We start from the raw sequence: 26,551 nt of genomic DNA on the forward strand, positions 1-26,551 counted from the left end.
TGGGTCTGTTGTCTTTATTTTCACCTCCACCTAGTGAGTTTCTCCATCAGTGGGCGTTCAGTAGTTATATATTTAATCTTTGCTAATTTCTCCTTTTACGCTCTGTAGCAGAGAACAGGACAACCAGCCTGCTCCTGGCTGATCTGACACCATATGCTCAATATACCGTATTTGTTTTATATGAATATCAAATTATAAATATGCACTTGATCGGGCACTGTGCAGGTCTTGGTGGCTTGCTACAAGTCACACCCCTCAGTAAAAACATTTAATTGGTTACGGCTTTGCAGCCACGCAATAAAGCCATATATCTACTTCCACTGCTACCGATTCCTACATGTTCCGGGTCATTACAGGAGCACGCATCAGAGAGGCACATAGAGACGGCAGAAGGGTACGATCAAAGATGAGCGACAAGAAGTTGTGTTTTGTCTTTATTGTACAGAAATCGATCCAGAGTTTTACTGTGGAGGCTGCTGTCCCCGGCCACGCCCGAAACCGCCCCTCTGTGGAGAGAAACAGGACGTCAACCCCCTCCTGTCACACGTCTACACACCTGCTCACAATACTGGAAATAACATGATTTTCAACAATTGAGACCTGTGAAACGGTCTTGGAAAACTTGAAAACAAGCTTGTCCACTACCATTTTGATAAAGCCCAAGCCTGATCCATGTTGATAAAGCCCTGGGAATGTGTGTAATATCTCCAGTGGTCCTAAGAGAAACCCTGCCTGTCCCGAGACACCCGGGATACTTACGAACTGGAACTCTGTCGCAGCTCCTGCGCCTGCCTCAGCCTTCTTATCGGCACCAGCTGAAGAGAGAAACCATCTTAATTACAATTCAAATCAGAGACTTAAACACTGTACACTTCAATCTAGGTCCGTTACATCCAGATGTACATGTACAACTGAAGTTAAAAACACAATAAAAAACAATTGCATAGTCCCTGCACAGTTGAAACCAGGACTAATATTAGATGTCTAAATAAACCCCAGTGGCGTGTGAAGCAGTCTGCTGGTATCAGAGGAGGTACTTACGGGGGGCAGCGGTCCTCCTGTAGGTGTCTCTGTCTGCCTCACCACGGTTCAGACGAGCTGGTCTCTCTCCCTCCATACCTTGACACACAGGAAGAGCAGGACAAACCATCAGCTCATCCAGACAGGAAGTTACACACAGGAAGAGGAGCAGGACAAACCATCAGCTCATCCAGACACAGGAAGTTACACACAGGAAGAGGAGCAGGACAAACCATCAGCTCATCCAGACAGGAAGTTATACACAGGAAGAGGAGCAGGAACAACCTATCTGATCACAGAATCCATACACACAGGAAGTCACACACACCTGGGTTCCATCTGACACCTAACCAATCCAAACCACCAATACCAGTTCTTGAGACAACAAATAAATGACCCGTCTCCAGTACCTCAGTGATTTACGAGGACGACAGACTAAATAAGAGCGCTACTCCTCCTCCCCCCTCTGGCTGAGCCCTTAGCCTCGGGTGGGAGACCTACCCTTGGGTCTGGGTCTGGCGGTCTCTGGCCTGGTCTGGCGGCGGAGGGTGGCGGGGACGATCTCAGGAGGAAGATGGAGGAAGTCTCTCAGGTACTGGATCCCTTCATTGGTGAGGTACCAGTAAAAATGGCGCCAGGCAAATTGCTCCTTGACATACCCACACGACTTCAAAGACTGTAGAGGCAAACATGCACAGAACACATGCTTTTTTTTCCACCCACAAAAAAACAATAACACAGCATGAGCAGATCTGAATCTAGTCAATGCAACGCAGACGAATCCCCATCAGGGGCAACTCAATAGACGCTGTTCAAACAACATCCTTTACAAACGCTAACTGTGCTCATCCACTGACAGTGCTTAGTCGACCCAACATCTGCCTAATTCACTGCCAGAACAGTATCTTGGATATGAAATATACTTAGTTCCGACAGATGCTTAGTCGCTACCGTTTCCCTCCTCTCACCTGCATCGCTTTCATCACGTGCAGGTTGGGCACGTTCTTGTCGGCAAGCTCGGGGTGTTTGGGCAGATGAACATCTTTCTTTGCCACCATGACACCCTCTTTGAAGAGGAGCTCATAGATGGCAATACGGTTTTTCTTGGGCATCAGCATCTGAAGAGATAAAGTATGTTTAAGCGGGAGTGAACAACGACCATTAACAACTCAAGTAGCCTTCAGCGAGCGACGTTTGCTAGCTACAGCTAGCTTAGCTGCATTGAACATAGGCTATATGCTTAGTTAGCATATTATTGCTTACTGTAGATATATTAGTAACCCACTGACCAAATGCAATCCACTTTGTAACAACTTAATTGAAATTATCATATCAATTGATACCACAATTCGTTAAGACTTTACATTGTATTAGACGCTTTGTCGTGAGTTGCCGCTACTAGCTAAGACCAACCGAACTAGCTCGGTAGTCATTCGAGGACATCAGCGCTTGAGCCTGGGTCCATCATTGCGGATCTGGATAAATTGGCGACTCTTTCTACATCAATATGTCAACGAATTGATGATTAACAGTACCATTATACAAAAAAGTAACGTAGACGTTTAAAAACGAATACGATGTCGAAGATTTATATAGATTGATTCGCCGGTTATTTCCTTACCTTTCCACTTGGTAAGTGACCGGAGCCGGAAGGAAAGACCTTCGCTTGCTGAAGAAGATTTAAGGGAGAACGTTGGACTCAGTAGCTTTACCGCCATCTCCTGGTCTGGCGGGGGATAGGGGGAAACGTGTAACAAACGAAATTCACAATCGAATTAAAATAAAATTGCTAACATTTTCTCTTATAATTTACAAAATACACATGCACATTTTGCGTGAGTAGTTCTCTTGGGATCACTGCGTTTTGTGCAGAATAACTATAGTTCTCGGATTCAACCGGCTTGTTTTACAAGAGCGCCAGTCTTTTGGACCATCCCCCCTTCTGGCGCCCAATCGCCCCCTTTTATGTGATCATCACCAGTCACCACAAACGTTAGCATAGCTGTCAGGTCTGTTGACTAGGCGAAGGGCTCTAGCTGGGTTGTGTTATCCGGGAAGACAACGGAAGAAAATAACCCAGAAACTCTTCATCATAGTCGGAGCGCAATTGTTCGAAGGTGAGTTACTTGCATGCGTGGCTAATAACTGCAACACATTGTAAGGGGTTATTGGTTAAGAGTCTTATATGAAGGGGATTCCATACGGATTACATTCACGCATTCTATTGTTCCCATAGCAGTGTAAGACTGTTTTATTTAGTCATACAACTTCAAGTTAATCCCAGGAGGTGCGTTTATAATAGTGTTAAGGTCATATTGGACTTGAATCGAGCACGTTCAGTAACCGTTGTTGCTCTCATACAAGCAACTATTTTATCCCAGTCATCCAGTTATCTGCGATCAGGTGTCTGTGACTAAATTAGAGATGTGCAACGTTATCTTAGGCACACCTGAAACATTGCCCCAAAACTCCTTCAGTTACATCAAAATCTTGTAGCAGACTCGGGCTTTGAGTAACTTTGTAACAGTCTATGGGCCTAAGATATATATATTTGAGTTTTCCTGCACAACCGCATTCTTGTAAACCTACGGCATTTGAATGTTACGTTGCCAACAGCGGTCGTCAACGCATCTACCCGTATTGTGCAATAGGCTAGTCGTGGTAATTGACATATGCCTAGTTGGTCTTAGTGTCAAATACGTTTTCACGTTTCATAAAAACGATTCGGAGTCACATGTAAGTCAATGGGAACTCCTTACAGCTAGTGCATATCCGGTTCTGGACAGTACATCAGCTTCCATAAACCGTATTGATTTATTGCTCGAGTCTAGCTGTTACTCACCTTCAACTGAATTCTGACTCGCGGACACCTGCTGATGTGAGTTTATCAGAGAACTGTCCAGGGTGCTGAACACTGAACCCCGAACCTCCCAAATAAACATCTCTCGCGCAGCAGCCCCCCTGTCCTAGACATGACCCCACGTACCGCTACCACTCAGCATTAGCTTAAGACCATCTGAAACTTACCAACAGTACGGCCATGAGATCACAGCTCGGCTGAGTAAAAGAGAAGCACATTAATTATGTCATGGTTTTTATTTGTTCCTGTTTGTATAAAAATGTATGCTTGTTTTATTTTTGTGCTGTTTGGGTTAGGGTTAGACCAGAGTACATCTGGTCTTTGAGACAATCCCCCTGTGATGTATGAGTTTGCCTTGACGCTGCTGGTGTGATGGAGAGACAGGGGAACAACAGAGCTAGTGACAGTGTCCAGGTTGTTCACTAGAAGCTCTGCATTGCAGTAAACACAGACATGCATTAATAAGGGTCCTGGCAGAGACAGCCACACCACGGGTCAGCTGGCCGTGCACCCCATGGATCTATGGCAGCATCAGGACTCAGACATTCCTGTTCTCTCTCATCTCAACTTTGTTTAGGTCTGCATCTACGGTGGGTGAGAACCATCTGTTGTTTTGGAGATAAATTCAAAAATATCTATAATATTTACTGTTATCAAAGCCTGGGATAGTTCCAAATGGATGCAACACATTTTTTTCCTTCTGTTGAATGTTAGCCCACGTTATCTGTCATGCGTAATGACTTCCGGGAGGTTCTGTAATGGCTGCTAGCCGGCATTTATTTTCTGCTGAATGAGAAGGATGTTTTACTGGCATGGCAGACCAGATAACCGACACAGATCCTTAGAGTATATCTAGAGAGTGTGTGTGTGATGCACGTGTGTATGTGCCTATGTCTGCAGTTCTGTGTGTGTGTGTGTGTGTGCCTATGTCTGCAGTTCTGTGTGTGTGTGTTTGTGATTAAGTGTAAACATCTGAGTGTCTGGGTTAGTGTCTAATTTGATTACTTCATGTGATGAATAGGAAGACAACATCTGATTTGTAGACCTCTACTCAAACACAACAGACGAGGCTTCGCTATAATGTAATTAATTAGCCCTGATCCAAAGTTGCTTTCTGTCCCCAAAAGCATATAAATCTGTCAGCGTATTCCCAGGAGAGCGGGGCATTGTCTGCTTGCCGTTCTCATGTGTTCTTACAAGTCTGCTTCAGTACATACGAGGACTCTCACCATTCCCTTTCAGACGCAAGATGACAAAAGGAAATGTTATTGAGTACATTTGAACCCTTTACTCAGTAATCCTTTGCATGATGTGTGGAATACTCTTTAGAATTCTGAACAATGTAATTATATTAGGCATAATGATTTAATGAAAACACATGACAGTATAATTATCAGAGTAACTTGAAATGCTGTAACTGAATTTTTATTATTAGTCTGCATAATCCTCAGATTTGACAGTGGATGTCTGCTGAAGGGAAAAGGGTGATATTGATTCATTTGAAACATAAATAACCCCTCCTGGTTCCAGAACCCTTGTGAGCTTTGTTCAAATGATTCTTCAAAACCCTAAACTGTTCTTTCAGACATGAAAACAGTTATACCTGTCAGATCTGAAAAGTGTTCCGCCTCAAACATGTATTTACATTTAGTTATTTAGCAGACGCTCTTATCCAGAGCGACTTACAGTAAGTACAGGGACATTCCCCCCGAGGCAAGTAGATTGAAATGCCTTGCCCAAGGACACAATAATAGCCTGATTCCCTAACCACCCAGCCATCAGACTTCCTTTCATATTTTTTTTCATTCACAGGGTATCAGTCTTTTGTCATTGGGGCTGTGATGTGGTAATCTTTTGATGCCTGTGCCTGTATTTACAGTACTGGATGGAAGTGGGATTGATCCTCTTAATGCTTCCTGGATCGAGCCCTGTGCTGATTGTTTCTTCTGGGGGGGCGGGGTGAGCTGTTAAGTAATTCGAGATTGTGATAGGATCTCCTGTGAGGACCACAGGGTTGTGACTGGCTGGCTGTCCTTAAAGGACCAGGCTATCCTTTTCCTACTAATACATCTACTTTATTGCTCATGTCATCTAACTCATTAGCCAGAAGATGATCAGGGACACTGTCTAGAAGTAGCCAATCCTCTCATAGATAGTTGCCTGGAAGTAGCCAATCCTCTGGCAGATAGCTGACTACCAACAGCCAATCCTCTCATAGATAGATGTCTGGAAGTAGCCAATCGCCTGGTGGATATTTGTAATCCATATAGAGTATCAACTTATCATAACCCTTTCCTAGATAGTCAGTCAGATGTCAGTCCATACCTTCAGATGGATGAGAGGGAAGTCTGCATTGATCTTTCCTAGTTATCTCTGCTGCTGCTATCTTCTCCCAAGACAAGGAGACACGCACGCAGACAGACATCAGCATATCAGAGATCAGTCTGGTCCCTGTAGAGGTTAAAACCAAATCAGAGAAGAAAACCTCTAAAACTGGATTCTGCTCTCGTCTGGCACAGAGGACGTGACCTCCTCTAACTTGTTTGATTTGTCTTTGATATGCTGGAGTCCTAGACCAGCTGAAACCCTGTTCTTCCACGTACAACTATAGAAGCACCAGCAGGCCATATCTTTCCTGCTGCTCCTCTCTCATTCTCAGGCCAGTTTCTCTCTCAGGAAGAAGACCGTAAAGAGAGGAGTTAGCGTGCCCATCTAGCTCAGGAGTTCTAAAATATGAATTAATTCAAAACTATCCTCTTACAACACTGCAGGTTTTCATTTTAAAAGCAATCCTGGAAAGGTCTTGGTCTTGGTCGGTGACTCTCCAGCTGATTGCCTTGTCAGCACTGTTGTTTACCTGTGTGTGCCTCACAGACTGTCCTCTGAGTGAATCTACTGTATGTAAACAGACAGATACTTCATTCATAGAACCTCCATCAGCATCTGTGAGTGTTTGCTCATAGCTGTGAGCATATGCAGTGTCTGTGCATGCCTGTGTGTGTGTGTGTGTGTGTGTGTGTGTGTGTGTGTGTGTGTGTGTGTGTGTGTGTGTGTGTGTGTGTGTGTGTGTGTGTGTGTGTGTGTGAGAGAGTGAGTCATAGAACGCCTACTTGGCTTCACAGTCTGACTCTGTCTGCCTGGCGTTCTCCCAGAATCCTCTGCTGTGAGGCGGCGTCGTTCCTCTTTCATCAGAACGTGGTAAAGAACGTCCCCCCGGGCGGGCCGTGACAGGTTCTTAAACACAACCTGGGGGACGCGGAGGCGGAGGGAAGGAGCCACCCTCACGCCAGCTCAAGACTACTGATCTGTAACCCTGGAGGCTGAGGAATTATCCCCGCCCAGGGTGGCCTTAGACCAGACCCAGGCCTCAGACCAGACCCAGGCCTTAGACCAGACCCAGGCCTCAGACCAGACCCAGGCCTTAGACCAGACCCAGGCCTCAGACCAGACCCAGGCCTCAGACCAGACCCAGGCCTCAGACCCAAGCCTCAGACCAGACCTCAGACCAGACCCAGGCCTCAGACCCAGGCCTCAGACCCAGGCCTCAGACCCAGGCCTCAGACCCAGGCCTCAGACCAGACCCAGGCCTCAGACATGCCAACATTGTCATGTAACGACACTGCAAGAAACTGCCGTGACGCCTTCAATGTGACACACACCGCTCTCCATCCCTTTCCTCTCTCTCCTTTCCGTCACTTCCTCCCTCATTCACGTATCCGTGGTAACGCTCGTTGTTTTGTCAGCTGTCCCAAGACTGTGTGAGGCTCAGCCCTCCACTCTCTTGCTGGCTAATTATTGATGGTCTGGTGAGTCTTCTAGAGGACGTGTCAAAGTCCAGCCTTACAGCTAATGGCATGTGTGTGTGTGTGTGTGTGTTCTGTGTGTGTGACGACATGGGTGGTTTAGTAAGCAAGGTGTGTCCGTTCCCAGTGTCCTGGCATGTTGTAGTGGTGTCTCTCACAATACAACAGGACCCACACACACAGACCACACACACCTGATACCAGCCTCACCTCGGCCTGTACCCCGTCCTCACACTCTGAACAGGTAAATATGCACCTGAAGCTTACTGCTAGCCTGTCTTCAGACTAGTTCATCCCTGAGGATGGGATTCTGTAATTCCGTGTTATAGGACTTTAGTTATGAGACATTGGTTGTTTGTTGGATTTTAAACTAATTGTTTACACTCAAGATCTTAGTTTAAACGGTAAGGTCACTAAAGAAAATGCTCAAATTCAAATGTGTTTTTCTGTTTAGGAACAGTGTTATTTACAAGAAGTACCGGTACATTAGAATTCTTGGCCTGCTTCTCTTGACTGAAATGGATATTCATAAAAGGACCTGAAAAGCTCTTTGCTAAAGTGCTCTTTTCTGAGTAGTGTATAATGATTAGACCTGTGTGTGTGTGTGTGTGTGTGTGTGTACATGTGTCTGACTGAATATTGTTAATGTATATTTTTTAAACAGACAGCTAAAGTAACTGTGCTGCATTATAGAAATATGTTCCTCTACAGTTGCCTTTCAGCTCCTCATGTCCATGTCCTGTTTCTCTCTGTTCACCTCATGCTCATTTATAGAGTGACTGACATGTTGGACGTAGATTGTGTGCAGATCTCCAGCCTCATCTCCTGCCCTAACCCTATTCCCAGCAATATCCCCAGCCTCAGCCCTCTCTCCAGCCCCAGCCTCACCCCTAGCTCCAGCCTCATACCTGGCCCCAGCCTCAGCCCTCTCTCCAGCCCCAGCCTCACCCCTAGCTCCAGCCTCATACCTGGCCCCAGCCTCAGCCCTCTCTCCAGTCCCAGCCTCACCCCTAGCCCCAGCCTCATACCTGGCCCCAGCCTCAGCCCTCTCTCCAGCCCCAGCCTCACCCCTAGCTCCAGCCTCATACCTGGCCCCAGCCTCAGCCCTCTCTCCATCCCCAGCCTCACCCCTAGCCCCAGCCTCATACCTGGCCCCAGCCTCAGCCCTCTCTCCAGCCCCAGCCTCACCCCTAGCTCCAGCCTCATACCTGGCCCCAGCCTCAGCCCTCTCTCCAGCCCCAGCCTCACCCCTAGCTCCAGCCTCATACCTGGCTCCAGCCTCAGCCCTCTCTCCAGCCCTAGCCTCATCCCTAGCTCAAGCCTCATCCCTGGCCTCAGCCCCAGCCTCATACCTGGCCCCTGCCTCAGCCCTCTCTCCAGCCCTAGCCTCACCCTTAGCTCGAGCCTCACTCCTAGACCCAGTCTCACTCCTAGCCCCAGCCTCACTCCTAGCCCCAGCCTCACCCCTAGCCCCAGCCTCACCCCTAGCCCCAGCCCTCTCTCCAGCCTCACTTCTAGCCCCAGCCTCACCTCTAGCCCCAGCCCTCTCTCCAGCCTCACCCCTGGCCCCAGCAGCATCCTGACAGTGAGGTAATAAGCTACATTGCTCCTCAGGGATGGACAGGCCTATCCTGTCATTGTTTGAACGCAGCGTAATATCGCTGTGGATGTTTTACGAGGGTGTGGTGGAACGTGTCCTCTGGACACATTCTAAGGCTAACTGTGCTTGATGTCAAGGTTCTGTGTATTAAAGTATTAAAGTATACTGTGAGGAGTTAAGATAAGGTGGTGGACGTTGTTCCAGGTTTATTGAGTGCTGAGGTTTGCAGGGGAGGATTCAGTGTCTGTGTGTTACACATGGTGTGTTGTCTTTCATTAGCTACCTGGTTACCTTAGTGTGTTGTAGTTCACTAGCTACCTTGTTGCCTAGTGACTTTAGTGTAGTAAATAATCCAATAATCCAGAATAGCCACATACAGAAGCTGTTCCTCCACCTCCCCATCTCCTCCCCCTCCTGCTCCCCCTCCTCCTCCCCCTCCTGCTCCCCCTCCTGCTCCCCCTCCTGCTCCTCCCCCTCCTGCTCCCCCTCCTCCTCCCCCTCCTGCTCCCCCTCCTGCTCCCCCTCATCCTCCTCCTGCTCCTCCTCCTGCTCCCCCTCCTCCTCCCTCCTCCTCCCTCCTGCTCCTCCTCCGTCTCCCCCTCCTCCTCCCCCTCCTGCTCCCCCTCCTGCTCCCCCTCCTCCTCCCCCTCCTGCTCCCCCTCATCCTCCTCCTGCTCCTCCTCCTCCGTCTCCCCCTCCTGCTCCCCCTCCTCCTGCTCCTCCCCCTCCTGCTCCTCCTCCCCCTCCTGCTCCCCCTCCTGCTCCCCCTCCTGCTCCCCCTCCTCCTGCTCCTCCCCCTCCTGCTCCTCCTCCCCCTCCTGCTCCCCCTCCTGCTCCCCCTCCTGCTCCTCCTCCCCCTCCTGCTCCCCCTCCTCCTCCCCCTCCTGCTCCCCCTCCTGCTCCCCCTCCTGTTCCTCCCCCTCCTGCTCCCCCTCCTCCTGCTCCCCCTCCTCCTCCCCCTCCTGCTACCCCTCCTCCTGCTCCTCCCCCTCCTGCTCCCCCTCCTCCTCCCCCTCCTGCTCCCCCTCCTGCTCCTCCCCCTCCTGCTCCCCCTCCTCCTCCCCCTCCTGCTCCCCCTCCCCCTCCTGCTCCCCCTCCTGCTCCCCCTCCTCCTGCTCCTCCCCCTCCTGCTCCCCCTCCTCCTCCCCATCCTGCTCCCCCTCCTCCTGCTCCTCCCCCTCCTGCTCCCCCTCCTCCTCCCCCTCCTGCTCCCCCTCCTGCTCCTCCCCCTCCTGCTCCCCCTCCTGCTCCCCCTCCTGCTCCCCCTCCTCCTGCTCCTCCCCCTCCTGCTCCCCCTTCTGCTCCCCCTCCTGCTCCCCCTCCTGCTCCCCCTCATCCTCCTCCTGCTCCTCCTCCTGCTCCCCCTCCTCCTCCCTCCTCCTCCCTCCTGCTCCTCCTCCGTCTCCCCCTCCTCCTCCCCCTCCTGCTCCCCCTCCTGCTCCCCCTCGCCCCCCAGTGATGCAGGAGTCTCCAGGTGACCGGGGTTTGTTTCCTATCTGTTTACATCCAGCCTGTGAATAATTGATGTCTCTGGGCTCTATATATAGTGTGGTTTGATGAGGGCAGCACATTGGTCCTCTCCTCTGGGAGATCCTGGTGCTGCATCTGAGCCACGGTGCCAAGATACCCTCCCCTGTCCAGCACAGGTACCATAGCAGGGGGCTGGGCCTGGGGTGTGTGTGTTCGGTTACATTTAGTTGCGATCACATTGTCTCACCTCGTCAGTGACAAGTAAGCCTAGTTCAAATACCTTCCTGATCTTCCTGATCTACCTGGCCACCATCAACCTTACCTGGCCACCAGCAACCTTACCTGGCCACCATCAACCTTACCTGCTCACCATCAACCTTACCTGGCCACCATCAACCTTACCTGGCCACCATCAACCTTACCTGGCCACCAGCAACCTTACCTGGCCACCATCAACCTTACCTGCTCACCATCAACCTTACCTGGCCACCATCAACCTTACCTGGCCACCAGCAACCTTACCTGCTCACCATCAACCTTTCCTGGCCACCATCAACCTTACCTGGCCACCATCAACCTTACCTGGCCACCATCAACCTTACCTGGCCACCAGCAACCTTACCTGGCCACCAGCAACCTTACCTGGCCACCAGCAACCTTACCTGGCCACCATCAACCTTACCTGGCCACCAGCAACCTTACCTGCTCACCATCAACCTTACCTGGCCACCAGCAACCTTACCTGGCCACCATCAACCTTACCTGCTCACCATCAACCTTACCTGGCCACCATCAACCTTACCTGGCCACCATCAACCTTACCTGGCCACCAGCAACCTTACCTGGCCACCAGCAACCTTACCTGCTCACCATCAACCTTACCTGGCCACCAGCAACCTTACCTGGCCACCATCAACCTTACCTGGCCACCAGCAACCTTACCTGGCCACCATCAACCTTACCTGGCCACCAGCAACCTTACCTGGCCACCAGCAACCTTACCTGGCCACCATCAACCTTACCTGGCCACCATCAACCTTACCTGGCCACCAGCAACCTTACCTGGCCACCATCAACCTTACCTGCTCACCATCAACCTTACCTGGCCACCATCAACCTTACCTGCTCACCATCAACCTTACCTGGCCACCAGCAACCTTACCTGCTCACCATCAACCTTACCTGCTCACCATCAACCTTACCTGGCCACCAGCAACCTCCCTCTTGAACACAGGAAGTGTTTCCTGTGTTCAAGAGGGCAGGGGGGCAGGGCCGGCCCTGTAGGGGGGCAGGGCCGGCCCCGTAGGGGGGCAGGGCCGGCCCCGTAGGGGGGCAGGGCCGGCCCCGTAGGGGGGCAGGGCCGGCCCCGTAGGGGGGCAGGGCCGGCCCCGTAGGGGGGCAGGGCCGGCCCTGTAGGGGGGTACTCTTTGTTGTGTTTATGTCTCTAGCTTTATTCCTTCATTCTGTTAGACGGTTTTAATGAATATTCTGCCATTAGTTTTTTTCCTGTTGGATTGGTTAGCTGACAGTCTCCTTCACATTTCTTAGATAAGGTTTGAAAATGCAAAGTCACCTCGGTTTGCAGCCTGTATCTGTCCGTCTGTCTGTCGATCAATCGTTCGCACAGTATCAAGTACCGACTCTCTGGTGTTGACTCTGGTCTCCCAAAGGGCCACAGATCAGGGTCAGAGCAGACCATAATTCAGTTACCCCCCAATCGCCATGGAGATCCCACAACCCATAAGTGCTTGGTAGAAGAGGATGGATGGAAGTGGATGGAGAAATAAAATGTTCTCTGGTGACCAAGTGAAGGATCGGAGCGGTCACAGCCTGATGGACAGTCTGCCAGGAAGGCTCGCTGTGTTTGACTTTTGAAAACACCTCTCAGTGCGATAAAACTGCCAGGCAAAATCTATCCGAGTAGTCTTTTCTCACCCCTCTCCCCTCCCCGTACCTCCCCTCACCTCTAATTGCTGTACGAGTCATGGCTGTATTTTTAGTTCTTACGTATAACGTCATTGTACTTCAAGGTCTGGAATGTTCTGCAAGCTATAATCACTCATTTATGGTTGTGTTATCACAGCAGTGGTCATAACTCATGAATATTCAAAGCAGATCAGGTTGGTCCCAGCAGCCTGTGTGTTACTGCCTAACCAGCGGCTAACACTCCGTAACCAGGCAGGGCTGGCTGACTGGACTCTGACCCAGACGGCTAATAAACCAAGTGTAGCTGAAGCTCTTTTACATCTTCTGCACACTGGAGCATGAAGCAATACCCTCTTTCTTCCAACAAGCTCTCTTTCTCCTCCTTTTCCCTCCTCCTTATCTCCTCTCCTCCCCTCCTCCTCTCCTTTTCCTTCCTCCTTATCTCCTCTCCTCCCCTCCTCCTCTCCTTTTCCCTCATCCTTCTCTCCTCTCCTCCCCCCCTCCTCTTCTCTCTGCAGTTCATCCTCCCCTCTGCCATCCTGAAGTGCTGCTGTACAGACTAATTATATATATATATAATTATATAGCCCCAGTGGCTGTTAACAACCCCCTCTCATCTTTATCCATCTCTCCTTTCCTCTCAGTCTCTCTCTGCACCCCCCCCTCTCTCTCTTTACCCCCCCTCTCTCTCTTTCTCGCTGTTGGGACCTCTTTCTCTCCCTCATTCTCTCTATCTCTTTCTTCCTCTATGTCTATTTATGTCTTTAACCCTTTCCTGGACAGGTCAGAGAGCTGCCATCTCGTTTCATTGCCCCTCCCACAATTCCCTGTGTCTCCCATTCATCTTTCAATCACTCCGGATCCACCAATCACCACACAGTACCTCGCCCCAGTGATGGTCGGTAAAGACCCCCCCAGCCCCCCTCTCTATCTTTTCTCCTACAATCTGAGCCATTCAAGCAAAGCACTCCAGGATTATCCCTCAGCTATTCAGAAACACACACACGTCCACACACACACACGTCCACACACACACATTCACACCGATTTATACATTGAGGCACACACACACACAGTGTCTGTACCAGCTGAACAACAATAAACGAGAGGAAGAAGGGAGGAGGGAGGGAGAGAGAACAAGAGAGGAGGGGAGGGGGAGGAGATTCCCACATGTCTGTAGCCAGTGCTTTGCTGTGCCGTGCTGTGCTCTGCGGTAGCATCGTGGTAACAAGACAGGGGTAAGATCTTCTTTTGTTATTATGGCGAAAGAGATCTCGCTCTATCTCTCCCTCTCTCTCTCCCTCCCTCTGTCTCTCTCTTCCTCTTCCTCTCTTTCATTCTCGGGGAACACCCCACCCTTTGTCTGGGGGCTAATTCATGCTGTGTGAGTGTGTGAGAGAGGACAGGCTGGGGGTACCCAAGGGTGTCTGGCAGTGTGTGAGGTAGTCTGGGGGTGTCTGGCAGTGTGTGAGGTAGTCTGGGGGTGTCTGGCAGTGTGTGAGGTAGTCTGGGGGTGTGTGGCAGTGTGTGAGGTAGTCTGGGGGTGTCTGGCAGTGTGTGAGGTAGTCTGGGGGTGTCTGGCAGTGTGTGAGGTAGTCTGGGGGTGTGTGGCAGTGTGTGAGGTAGTCTGGGGGTGTCTGGCAGTGTGTGAGGTAGTCTGGGGGTGTCTGGCAGTGTGTGAGGTAGTCTGGGGGTGTGTGGAGAGGTTGGGGGGTGGAGGGGCTGGGGGTGTGTGGGGGTGTGTGGAGAGGCTGGGGGGGTGGAGGGGCTGGGGGGGGTGGAGAGGCTGGGGGGGGTGTGGAGAGGCTGGAAGGGTGTGGGGGTGTGTGGAGAGGCTGGGGGGGTGGAGAGGCTGGAAGGGTGTGGGGGTGTGTGGAGAGGCTGGGGGGGGTGGAGAGGCTGGGGGTGTGTGGAGAGGCTGGGGGGGGTGGAGAGGCTGGGGGTGTGTGGAGAGGCTGGGGAGGCTGGGGGGCTGTGGGGGTGTGTGGAGAGGCTGGGGGGGTGGAGAGGCTGGGGGTGTGTGGAGAGGCTGGGGGGGGTGGAGAGGCTGGGGGTGTGTGGAGAGGCTGGGGGGCTGTGGGGGTGTGTGGAGAGGCTGGGGGTGTGTGGAGAGGCTGGGGAGGGTGGAGAGGCTGGGGGTGTGTGGAGAGGCTGGGGAGGCTGGGGGGCTGTGGGGGTGTGTGGAGAGGCTGGGGGGGGTGGAGAGGCTGGGGGTGTGTGGAGAGGCTGGGGAGGCTGGGGGGCTGTGGGGGTGTGTGGAGAGGCTGGGGGTGTGTGGGGGTGTGTGGAGAGGTTGGGGGTGTGTGGAGAGGCTGGGGAGGCTGTGGAGAGGCTGGGGGGCTGTGGGGGTGTGTAGAGAGGCTGGGGGGGTGTGGAGAGTCTGGGGAGGCTGTGGAGAGGCTGGGGAGGCTGGCTGCTGGAGAAGGAGGATCCTGGCTGTGATGTTGCGCTGGTCTTGTTGACAGCGTAGCAGCTCAGAGAGTTGTGTTGATGATCCTGGTGTGTGTATGGTTCCTGCTTTGAGTCTTTATTGGGACTATTAAATACTGATCAATTTTTTCTTTCCTTTTTCTATTAGAGTTGTTTGCGTATATACAACTTGGTATATTTTTAGGATTATTACAGAAGCATTGTTTTTGTGAAGGGGGTTAACCCTATCCCATGCAGTAGTACGAGGACAGAAGGGGGTTAACCCTATCCCATGCAGTAGTACGAGGACAGAAGGGGGTTAACCCTATCCCATGCAGTAGTACGAGGACAGAAGGGGGTTAACCCTATCCCATGCAGTAGTACGAGGACAGAAGGGGGTTAACCCTATCCCATGCAGTAGTACGAGGACAGAAGGGGGTTAACCCTATCCCATGCAGTAGTACGAGGACAGAAGGGGGTTAACCCTATCCCATGCAGTAGTACGAGGACAGAAGGGGGTTAACCCTATCCCATGCAGTAGTACGAGGACAGACAGCACTCACAACAACAGTTCCCTCACTTCCTCTCACCCTGTTCGCTAAGCAGGCATCTTGGACTTGCCTAGCACTGCGAGCCCTACACACTCTCGTCCTCCAAGCCACCCACGCCCCAGACCCAGCCCCACTCCTAGCCCCAGACCCAGCCCCACCCCTAGCCCAGACCCAGCCCCACTCCTAGCCCCAGACCCAGCCCCACCCCTAGCCCAGACCCAGCCCCACCCCTAACCCAGACCCAGCCCCACTCCTAGCCCCAGACCCAGCCCCACCCCTAGCCCAGACCCAGCCCCACCCCTAACCCAGACCCAGCCCCACTCCTAGCCCCAGACCCAGCCCCACCCCTAGCCCAGACCCAGCCCCACCCCTAACCCAGACCCAGCCCCACCCCTAGCCCAGACCCAGCCCCACCCCTAGCCCAGACCCAGCCCCACTCCTAGCCCCAGCCCCACCCCCTGCATCGCTGCCAGGCTGTGGGGTGATTGGACGTGGTCTCTCTCCCCTCCCTCTAACCTCTATTGTCAGATGTAGAGCTTCTGTCATTGGGCTTGACCCAAATACTCATGTAGCAGTTAGCGCCCCTCCCCCCTACCACCACTCCTAGAAACCTCTCTCTCTAATTCTCTCTCTCCCTCTTTCATCCCCCCTCTCTCACTTTCTCTTACTCCCCCCCACATTTCACTCTCCCTCTCTCTTTCTCTCATGTCCATCTCTGATATTGGCTCCATTCCTTGAGAACATCTTTCCCACCAGACTAAGATGTTTCTAGGGCAGTTTGTTAGTAAAGCAGGGAAATAATGAGGCTTTAATGGTGTGTTAGCCTAAACACATGCTAATTAGCCTAGCTTGTGAGAGAAAGAAAGACAAAGAGAGAGAGAAAGAGAAGAGAGAGGGAAAGACAAAGCGATAGAGAGAGCTGTACTGTGGACTCGTCTGCAGAACCAGCATCAGAAGGCTTGTTCACACTCGCTCTGTCCCTCACACCCCCACTGCTCCCTGTCACAGAGAGAGCAAGACCAAAGCAACACACTGCTGAGAAATAGAAATGGGAAATGGTAACTGCTCTGGCTCTCTTGATCTCCGCGGAATGCCACCCTGAGCTGTGTGTCATGATGATGTGGAAACAGGAGCAGGCAGTGATGAACAGGAGTGATTACTCTGCTATTAGCATCCAGCTGCGCGGTTGAGGCCAGTGAGTCACTGACTACCACAGGAAATCGATGAGCAGTTATCCAAGCTGCAGACCAGCACATCTCCACGGTCAGCCAGGAAACCTTGCTCTGGAGACGGATCAAGAAAACTGACTGGAGTCTCTCTTTTGGTGTGCGTGTGTGCGTGCATGAGTGTCTGTGTGTGTGCATGTGTGTGAGAGGAAGGCCTACTGACCAAGATTGAAGGCCTAATTACTTTTCCAACTTTGTCTTCCCATCAGTGTGAGGTCCAATAAGAGAGTGTCTCTGAGTTGCTGCTCTCTACAGAGACTTGCGTAACAGCTCTGAACCAGATCAGGACAGTTATCTTTCATCCCCTCGCATGACTCAGCACTGCACGAGATCAGCTCGCACCAACAGATGTTTGTGTGGATTTTAGACAAGCACTTTATTTGATTCTCTTAGTTCAGTCTATACTGTTCAACAGTCCTCAGTGTCTGTATCTCTCTGGGACAGTAGCAGGATGTTGGTCTCTCAAGAGGAGGTTGTGTCTCCGGGACAGTAGCAGGATGTTGGTCTCTCTAGAGGAGGTTGTGTCTCCGGGACAGCAGGATGTTGGTCTCTCTAGAGGAGGTTGTGTCTCCGGGACAGCAGGATGTTGGTCTCTCTAGAGGAGGTTGTGTCTCCGGGACAGCAGGATGTTGGGTCTCTGCTGCCTCTTCAGAAGGGTTTGTCTCATAACATTCTTCCCCTCTTGCTCCTCTCCCCTCTACCTAACCCTCTACTTAACCCTCAATCTAAACCTCTACCTAACCCTCTACTTAACCCTCAATCTAAACCTCTACCTAACCCTCTACTTAACCCTCAATCTAAACCTCTACCTAACCCTCTACTTAACCCTCAATCTAAACCTCTACCTAACCCTCTACTTAACCCTCAATCTAAACCTCTACCTAACCCTCTACTTAACCCTCAATCTAAACCTCTACTTAACCCTCCACTTAACCCTCAATCTAAACCTCTACCTAACCCTCTACTTAACCCTCAATCTAAACCTCTACCTAACCCTCTACTTAACCCTAAATCTAAACCTCTACCTAACCCTCTACTTAACCCTAATCTAAACCTCTACCTAACCCTCTACTTAACCCTCAATCTAAACCTCTATCTAAACCTCAATCTTAACCGAACATTAACACCAACCTTTACGTTTCTAATGCTGCCCCCTCTGTGTGTGTCCCCCCTCGTTTTTGTCTCCTCAGTGCATGAGGACCGTCCCCCTGGCACAGACAGACAGGTCACCGGACAGACAGACAGGTAGAGGGACAGACAGACAGACAGACGAGCAGCATGTCTGGAACCTACGACGAGAGCTCCAGTCTGGAGGAGACCACCGACAGCTTCTGGGAGGTGAGACTAGCGGCCTGTTTTTTTTCTCTATCTCTCTATCTTTAAAATGTTGTACCTCTGTATTAATGTTCTCTTCCTCTCTCCCTCTTTCTCTCTTGCTGGTTCTATCTCTCCCTCTGGTATCCCTACATCTCCTTCCATCTCTCTCCCTGTTTCCCTGTCTCCCTCCCTCGACCCATCTCTCTCCTTGTCTCCCTCTGGTATCCCTCCCTCCATCTCCCTGCCAGGTGGGCCAGTACAAGCGTACGGTGAAACGTATCGATGACGGCCACCGCCTCTGTAACGACCTGATGAACTGCATTCAGGAGCGGGCCAAGATCGAGAAGGCCTACGCCCAGCAGCTGACCGACTGGTCCAAGAGATGGAGGCAGCTGGTGGATAAAGGTGAGGAGAGGAGAGGAAACTGTGGACACATCAACAAAAACTGGAATATCAAAGTTTCTCTCTGTCTTTGGCTGATTTTTCTTTGATCTCTTTTTCTATTTTGCTTCAACTCCCTACCTCTGTCTGTCATTTTCTGTTACTTTCCCTCTCTCTCACTCTCTACCTCTGCCTCTCTACCTCCCCATCTCCCTCTGATTCTTCCTCTCTCTCACTCTTTACCTCCCCCTCTCTTTCCTTATCTCCCTCTGGTTCTCCATCCCCGTCCTCCCTCTCCCTGCTCTCCCAGGCCCCCAATACGGGACGGTGGAGCGCGCCTGGACGGCTGTGATGACGGAGGCGGAGAAGGTAAGCGAGCTGCACCAGGAGGTGAAGAACAACCTGATCAACGAGGACTTTGAGAAGGTCAGGAACTGGCAGAAGGACTCGTACCACAAGCAGATGATGGGGAGCTTCAAGGAGACCAAAGAGGCTGAGGAGGGCTTCAAGAAGGCCCAGAAACCCTGGGCCAAGAAGCTGAAGGAGGTGAGAAGGAGGATGGAGAGAGAGAGAGATGGGCAGAGAGATGGAGAGAGAAAGCAAGAGAGGTAGATTTAACGAGAGAGTCAGAGACTAATATACAGCATAGTGAACCATTCTCGAGTTAACATAGCAGTCAGGTAGAGGCACACACAGCATGCCTCCTAAACATCAGCTTCCTGGAGAAGCCTCTTTTCTCAGTATTTGATTGTGTGTCTTCTCTCCCCTCATGTCTCCCCCCCCCCTCCCAGCTGGATGCTGCCAGGAAGTTGTACCACCTGGCGTGTAAGGAGGAGAAGCTGGCTTTGACCCGCGAGGCCAACAGCAAGGCAGAGCCCGCTGTGGCTGCAGAGCAGCAAAAGAAGCTGCACGAGAAGGTGGACAAGTGCAAACAGGACTCCCAGAAGGTGAGCGTACTCAGGAGCAGGAGTACAACTCCTCCTCACCCTCCTACTCCTCACCCTCATACTCCTCACCCTCCTACTCCTCCTCACCCTCTCATCCTCCTTCTTCTCACCCTCATCCTCCTCCTCCTGTTTAAGAAATAACAGGGTTTCCGCGGGGTCTTAAAAAGTCTTAAATTCTGAACTTAAAATTGAATTCCTTAAAAAGTCTTAAAAACGGCTAGATTTTCATCCGAGGTCTTAAATTTAATCTAGTCAAGTCTAAAAAAAGTTTTACCCTCGTTCATTTCCAGAAACGCTGGCCGCAGCGTTTATATAAAGTAGCAAAAAGAAATTGAGTCGTAGCCTCCAGAGCGGAGCTCTAGAGTCGTTGCTACAAAACCAGCAGAACGCTGCCCTCAGAACGTTGGTTCGGTGTGTTGTAGTTCTTTCTGTGGGATCTTGGTGTTGGTACATATGCGGTGATAAAACTACAAATCCTGTGATAAATGCAATACCTGCCCGCGAAATACGTCTGCGTCTTCTCACAGTTTGTTCAAGTTTGGCTATGTGTGAAAAATGGGAAAGTGTACTTTCAACGAGTCATGGCTAGGCTGTTGGTTACAAGCGGCACCCAGCTCCAGGTACGAGGCTCGCTGCAAACTGCCAAAAAAATATTCAATTGGGTGTGAACTGTGAAGGCGCTGGAGTCACTCACTCACACACACACTCACTCACACACTCACACACTCACTCACACACTTTATCTATTTGAGGGCAAGTTTGTTTTACCCTATTTTTATTTTGGGGGTAAAGTTTTGGGGATTTGGCACGTTGTTGGGTGTGGAAGGTTACTAATGTGATTAACCTATGTGTAAAATTAACGCTTTTTCAATGACTGAATTAATTTAAATAAAATTATTTTTTCAGAATTTCTTTTATTTGATTTAAATTTTGTGTAGGTCTTAAATTTCGATCTTTATGGTCTTAAAAAGGTCTTAAATTTGACTTACTGAAACCTGCAGAAACCCTGAAATAAGTTCTGTGTCAAAAAAATGAAAAAAGTTTGTTGAATGGACATGAAATGGAACAATGACCTTTGACCTCTCCACCCCGTGGTTGTGCTTCCGTGGCCAGGCCAAGGAGAAGTATGAGAAGGTGGTGGAGGAGCTGGGGAAATGCACCCCTCAGTACATGGAGAACATGGAGCAGGTGTTCGACACGTGTCAGCAGTTTGAAGAGAAGAGACTGAGCTTCCTGAGGGAGGTGTTACTGGATGTCAAACGTCACCTCAACCTCACCGAGAACCAGAGGTACACACACACACCTCAACCTCACCGAGAACCAGAGGTACACACACACACCTCAACCTCACCGAGAACCAGAGGTACACACACACACCTCAACCTCACCGAGAACCAGAGGTACACACACACACCTCAACCTCACCGAGAACCAGAGGTACACACACACACCTCAACCTCACCGAGAACCAGAGGTACACACACACACCTCAACCTCACCGAGAACCAGAGGTACACACACACACCTCAACCTCACCGAGAACCAGAGGTACACACACACACCTCAACCTCACCGAGAACCAGAGGTACACACACACACCTCAACCTCACCGAGAACCAGAGGTACACACACACACCTCAACCTCACCGAGAACCAGAGGTACACACACACACCTCAACCTCACCGAGAACCAGAGGTACACACACACACCTCAACCTCACCGAGAACCAGAGGTACACACACACACCTCAACCTCACCGAGAACCAGAGGTACACACACACACCTCAACCTCACCGAGAACCAGAGGTACACACACACACCTCAACCTCACAAGAACCAGAGGTACACACACACACCTCAACCTCACAAGAACCAGAGGTGGGACACACACATCCACTTCTGCTTTAACTGCCTGTCTCTCTCTGCCTGTCTGTCTCTCTGCCTGTCTGTCTCCCTGCCTGTCTGTCTCCCTGCCTGTCTGTCTCTCTGCCTGTCTGTCTGTGTGCAGCTATGCCTCTGTGTACGGGGATCTGGAGCACACCATTGTGTCTGCCAGCGCTCAGGAGGACCTAAAGTGGTTCAGCAACACTCACGGACCTGGCATGCATATGAACTGGCCCCAGTTTGAGGTACCACAGTGTGTATAGCAGTGTGTATAACAGTGTGTATAACAGTGAAACAGTGTGTATAGCAGTGTGTATAACAGTGAAAGTGTGTATAGCAGGATGTATAACAGTGTGTATAACAGTGTGTATAACAGTGTGTATAACAGTGAAACAGTGTGTATAGCAGTGTGTATAACAGTGAAAGTGTGTATAGCAGGATGTATAACAGTGTGTATAACAGTGTAACAGTGTGTATAACAGTGTGTATAACAGTGAAAGTGTGTATAGCAGGATGTATAACAGTGTGTATAACAGTGTAACAGTGTCTATAGCAGTGTGTATAACAGTGTGTATAGTAGTGTGTATAACAGTGTGTATAGCAGTGTGTATAGCAGTGTGTATAACAGTTTAACAGTGTGTATAGCAGTGTATATAACAGTGTAACAGTGTGTATAACAGTGTAACAGTGTGTATAGCAGGATGTATAACGGTCCCTCTATATCCTGCAGGAGTATAACCCAGAGCTGACCCACATGATCAGTAAGAGAGAGAAGGTAAAGAAGCCCAGCGAAGGCGTCATGCTGACCAACATGACAGCGGCCGTAGACCACGCCCCCGCCAGCGACCGGGGCAGGTACACAGCTCTCTGACCACTTCCTGACTGAGGGAGGAGGGGTGACCGTGGATCTGAAGTAGCTCTGTATGAGCTTGACTTTGACAATGTGTGCCCTTCTACCCCCCCCCCCAGTGTGAGCAGCTATGAGAAGACCCAGGCCAACACCCCGGAGTGGTCTGATGAGGACCACACCGCCCCCCAGCCCGCCCCCTCCTCCTCGGGCAGCGACACCAACGGAGGCTCCAACCCCTTTGAGGACGTCTCGGGGACGGGGGTCCGGGTCCGAGCCCTGTACGACTATGACGGGCAGGAGCAGGACGAGCTCACCTTTAAAGCAGGTGAGGAACCCTGACCCCTGACCTCTGACCCCTGACCCAGCAACATAAGTAGCTTTTTATCTTCTGCATTAGTGTTTCAGTAGAAATAAACGCTTTTAGTGGGCTGTTTTAATTTAATTCTTTTTTCCTTTCTTAATTAAGGATTTTTGCCTAAGACTATCACAAAGGAGATTAACCAAAGATATTTTTATAGATCGATAAAATAGTAGTTCACCATATACCTGCTAGTCACCCTGATGTGTCTGTTGTTCACCATATACCTGCTAGTCACCCAGATGTGTCTGTTGTTCACCATATACCTGCTAGTCACCCTGATGTGTCTGTGGTTCGCCATATACCTGCTAGTCACCCTGATGTGTCTGTGGTTCATCATATACCTGCTAGTCATCCTGATGTGTCTGTGGTTCACCATATACCTGCTAGTCACCCTGATGTGTCTGTGGTTCACCATATACCTGCTAGTCACCCTGATGTGTCTGTGGTTCACCATATACCTGCTAGTCACCCTGATGTGTCTGTGGTTTACATTTAGTCATAGTCCCGAGGCAAGTACGGTGAAGTGCCTTGCCCAGGGACACAACGTCATGTTTTACTACCGGGAATCGAACCGGCAACCTTCTGATTGGTAGCCGATTCCCTAACCGCTTAGCCATCCGACCCCTGACCCTGTGGTTCAACATATACCTGCTTCTTGGCCGAAAATACCTGGTTTGATATCTTCCAGTCCGCTTTTCATCAGCATCACAGTACTGGAACTGCTCTTGTTAAGGTCTTCAACAACATCCACTTAAACACAGACAGTGGCAGAACTTCAGTTTTAGTATTACTGGATCTTAGTGCTTCATTCGACACGGTCGATCATGACATACTACTAGACAGACTAAAGGTCTGGGTAGGACTCTCTGGCGCAGCAGGTTTGAATCCTACTTGAAAGACTGACAATACTTTGTGTCTGTAGCTAATGACAGATCAGAGCTGACAGGATGAGGTGATGTGGTGTTCCTCAAGGTTCAATACTGGGGCCTCTTCTGTTCAACATCTACATGCTTCCACTCGCTCAGATTATGAAAAACAACAAAGTGTGTTATCATAATTATGCAAACAACACACAAATCTACATAACTTTATCCCTTGGGGACTATAATCCCATACAAGGGCTAGGTAAATGCATTGAAGAAATCAATAACTGGATGTGCCTGAATTTTCTTCAATTAAATAAAGATAAAACAGAAGTATTTGTTTTTGGTCCCAAAGACGAACGATTGAAAGTCAGCACTCAGCTTCAATCGCTGATGTTAAAAACCACAAACCAAGCCAGAAATCTAGGTGTAATTATGGATTCAGAGCTCAACCTGAACAGCAATATTAAGACAATTACAAAATCAGCCTACTATCACCTGAAGAATGTATCAAGGGTTAAAGGACTTATATCTCAACAGGATTTGGAGAAACTTGTCCATGCATTTATCTTCAGTAGACTCGACTACTGTAACGGTCTGTTCACAAGTCTCTGTAAAAAGTCAATCAGAAAGCTGCAGCTCGAGTCCTCACTAAGACCAAGAAAGTGGATCACATCACTCCAGTTCTGAGGTCTTTGCATTGGCTTCCTGTCCAACAAAGAATTGAATTTAAAATCCTGCTGCTGGTTTATAAAGCACTGAATGGTTTAGGGCCTAAATACATTTGTGATCTGCTGCTACCTTATGAACCATTCCCGACCCCTCAGGTCATCTGGGACTGGTCTACTTTGTGTTCCAAGAGTCAGAACTAAACATGGAGAAGCAGTGTTCAGTTTTTCTGCTCCACATATCTGGAACAAGGTCCCTGAAAGCTGCAGGTCTGCTGAGACCCTCAGCTCCTTTAAATCCAGTTGAAGACTTTACTGTTTGCTGTTGCCTTTAATTGAACCAGATTCAAGGATATCAATTTCTGCATCTCACTCCTGCATTTTATTTCTTAAACTGCAACTTTTATTTCATTTCTTGATTTTGACTGTTTTTAATGTCTTATTGAATGTTCTGAATTGGTTTTAAATGTTGTTTTCTTTTGCATTATGTTTTGATGCTTTTAATGGTTTTATGTGAAGCACTTTGAATTGCCTTGTTGTTGAAATATGCTATACAAATAAACTTGCCTTGCCTAGTCATCCAGATGTGTCTGTGGTTCACCATATACCTGCTATTCACCCTGATGTCTGTGGTTCACCATATACCTGCTAGTCACCCTGATGTGTTTGTGGTTCACCATATACCTGCTAGTCACCCTGATGTGTTTGTGGTTCACCATATACCTGCTAGTCACCCTGATGTGTCTGTGGTTCACCATATACCTGCTAGTCGCCCTGATGTGTCTGTGGTTCACCATATACCTGCTAGTCACCCTGATGTGTCTGTGGTTCACCATATACCTGCTAGTCACCCTGATGTGTCTGTGGTTCGCCATATACCTGCTAGTCACCCTGATGTGTCTGTGGTTCACCATATACCTGCTAGTCATCCTGATGTGTCTGTGGTTCACCATATACCTGCTAGTCACCCTGATGTGTCTGTGGTTCACCATATACCTGCTAGTCATCCTGATGTGTCTGTGGTTCACCATATACCTGCTAGTCACCCTGATGTGTCTGTGGTTCACCATATACCTGCTAGTCATCCTGATGTGTCTGTGGTTCACTATATACCTGCTAGTCACCCTGATGTGTCTGTGGTTCACCATATACCTGCTAGTCATCCTGATGTGTCTGTGGTTCACCATATACCTGCTAGTCACCCTGATGTGTCTGTGGTTCACCATATACCTGCTAGTCATCCTGATGTGTCTGTGGTTCACTATATACCTGCTAGTCACCCTGATGTGTCTGTGGTTCACCATATACCTGCTAGTCATCCTGATGTGTCTGTGGTTCACCATATACCTGCTAGTCCCCCTGATGTGTCTGTGGTTCACCATATACCTGCTAGTCATCCTGATGTGTCTGTGGTTCACTATATACCTGCTAGTCACCCTGATGTGTCTGTGGTTCACCATATACCTGCTAGTCACCCTGATGTGTCTGTGGTTCACCATATACCTGCTAGTCATCCTGATGTGTCTGTGGTTCACTATATACCTGCTAGTCACCCTGATGTGTCTGTGGTTCACCATATACCTGCTAGTCATCCTGATGTGTCTGTGGTTCACCATATACCTGCTAGTCACCCTGATGTGTCTGTGGTTCACCATATACCTGCTAGTCATCCTGATGTGTCTGTGGTTCACTATATACCTGCTAGTCACCCTGATGTGTCTGTGGTTCACCATATACCTGCTAGTCATCCTGATGTGTCTGTGGTTCACCATATACCTGCTAGTCCCCCTGATGTGTCTGTGGTTCACCATATACCTGCTAGTCATCCTGATGTGTCTGTGGTTCACTATATACCTGCTAGTCACCCTGATGTGTCTGTGGTGTTCCTTTCTCCCAGGCGAGGAGCTGACCATGCTGGAGGGGGAGGATGAGCAGGGCTGGTGTAAAGGTCGTCTGGACAGCGGGCAGCTGGGTCTGTACCCGGCCAATTACGTGGAGGCGATCTAGCCCGTTGCCACGGAGGACACTGCCCCTTTGGTGGGCTGACAGACTGAACCGACCAATCCGACTGCACATTGCTAGACTTGAGCAATGCTACCCCGCTGCAAGGCCAAGCAGACTCCATCTTCACTTCACTCATCACCTCATCACAACACAGGGTGGGATGTATCAGTTCCCGTGGTGACTAGGGACCACAGCCTTGTGTGTCTGTGACCCCATGTGACCCCAGCTGAAGAGGGAAGACCTCCATTTTATTTGTGTAGTTGTGTTCTATATTTCGATTATTTGTGTAGCTGAAATGCCATTTGCGTTCTCACTATGATATTGATGTGGTATAATCTGTAGTGCCTGCATAGCAAGAATGAGCTATGCAATGTGCGTTGTATATATTGATTATATTATTTTTGTTTTGA

At 49.9% G+C, this 26,551-nt stretch overlaps 2 protein-coding genes across 2 annotated transcripts; one reads left to right on the top strand and one right to left on the bottom strand.

Annotated features, from left to right (window-relative positions):
• Positions 1–421: 421 nt before the first annotated feature.
• Positions 422–2,759, bottom strand: rps10 (ribosomal protein S10). The gene is made up of 6 exons (XM_062473557.1): positions 2,642–2,759; positions 1,989–2,138; positions 1,522–1,696; positions 1,042–1,119; positions 760–815; positions 422–506 (listed from the first exon to the last, which is right to left on the bottom strand). The coding sequence occupies exons 2-6, from the start codon at positions 2,136–2,138 to the stop codon at positions 462–464; spliced, it is 504 nt and encodes a 167-aa protein (XP_062329541.1). The 5' UTR covers positions 2,642–2,759; the 3' UTR covers positions 422–461.
• A 225-nt stretch (positions 2,760–2,984) lies between these two features.
• On the top strand, positions 2,985–26,551 carry pacsin1b (protein kinase C and casein kinase substrate in neurons 1b). The gene is made up of 10 exons (XM_062473535.1): positions 2,985–3,137; positions 18,056–18,203; positions 18,431–18,587; positions 18,874–19,109; positions 19,355–19,510; positions 20,624–20,799; positions 21,520–21,640; positions 22,126–22,250; positions 22,365–22,570; positions 26,035–26,551. Exons 2-10 carry the CDS (start codon positions 18,144–18,146, stop codon positions 26,142–26,144), a joined length of 1,347 nt encoding a protein of 448 aa, XP_062329519.1. The 5' UTR covers positions 2,985–3,137; positions 18,056–18,143; the 3' UTR covers positions 26,145–26,551.

Source organism: Osmerus eperlanus, chromosome 1 (genome assembly GCF_963692335.1).
Source record: "Osmerus eperlanus chromosome 1, fOsmEpe2.1, whole genome shotgun sequence".
Classification (NCBI taxonomy): domain Eukaryota; kingdom Metazoa; phylum Chordata; class Actinopteri; order Osmeriformes; family Osmeridae; genus Osmerus; species Osmerus eperlanus.

Bases quoted from the DNA above. Each gene is read 5' to 3' on its own strand.
- rps10 (XM_062473557.1), bottom strand. From the start codon at position 2,138: ATGCTGATGCCCAAGAAAAACCGTATTGCCATCTATGAGCTCCTCTTC. The intron at 1,120-1,521 runs GTAGGTCTCCCA...CTGTGTGTCAAG, and splicing joins CGCCAGACCCAGACCCAAGG to GTATGGAGGGAGAGAGACCA. The intron at 507-759 runs GTAAGTATCCCG...TTCTCTCCACAG, and splicing joins CTGCGACAGAGTTCCAGTTC to AGGGGCGGTTTCGGGCGTGG.
- pacsin1b (XM_062473535.1), top strand. From the start codon at position 18,144: ATGTCTGGAACCTACGACGAGAGCTCCAGTCTGGAGGAGACCACCGAC. The intron at 19,110-19,354 runs GTGAGAAGGAGG...CCCCCCTCCCAG, and splicing joins GGGCCAAGAAGCTGAAGGAG to CTGGATGCTGCCAGGAAGTT. The intron at 19,511-20,623 runs GTGAGCGTACTC...TTCCGTGGCCAG, and splicing joins GCAAACAGGACTCCCAGAAG to GCCAAGGAGAAGTATGAGAA.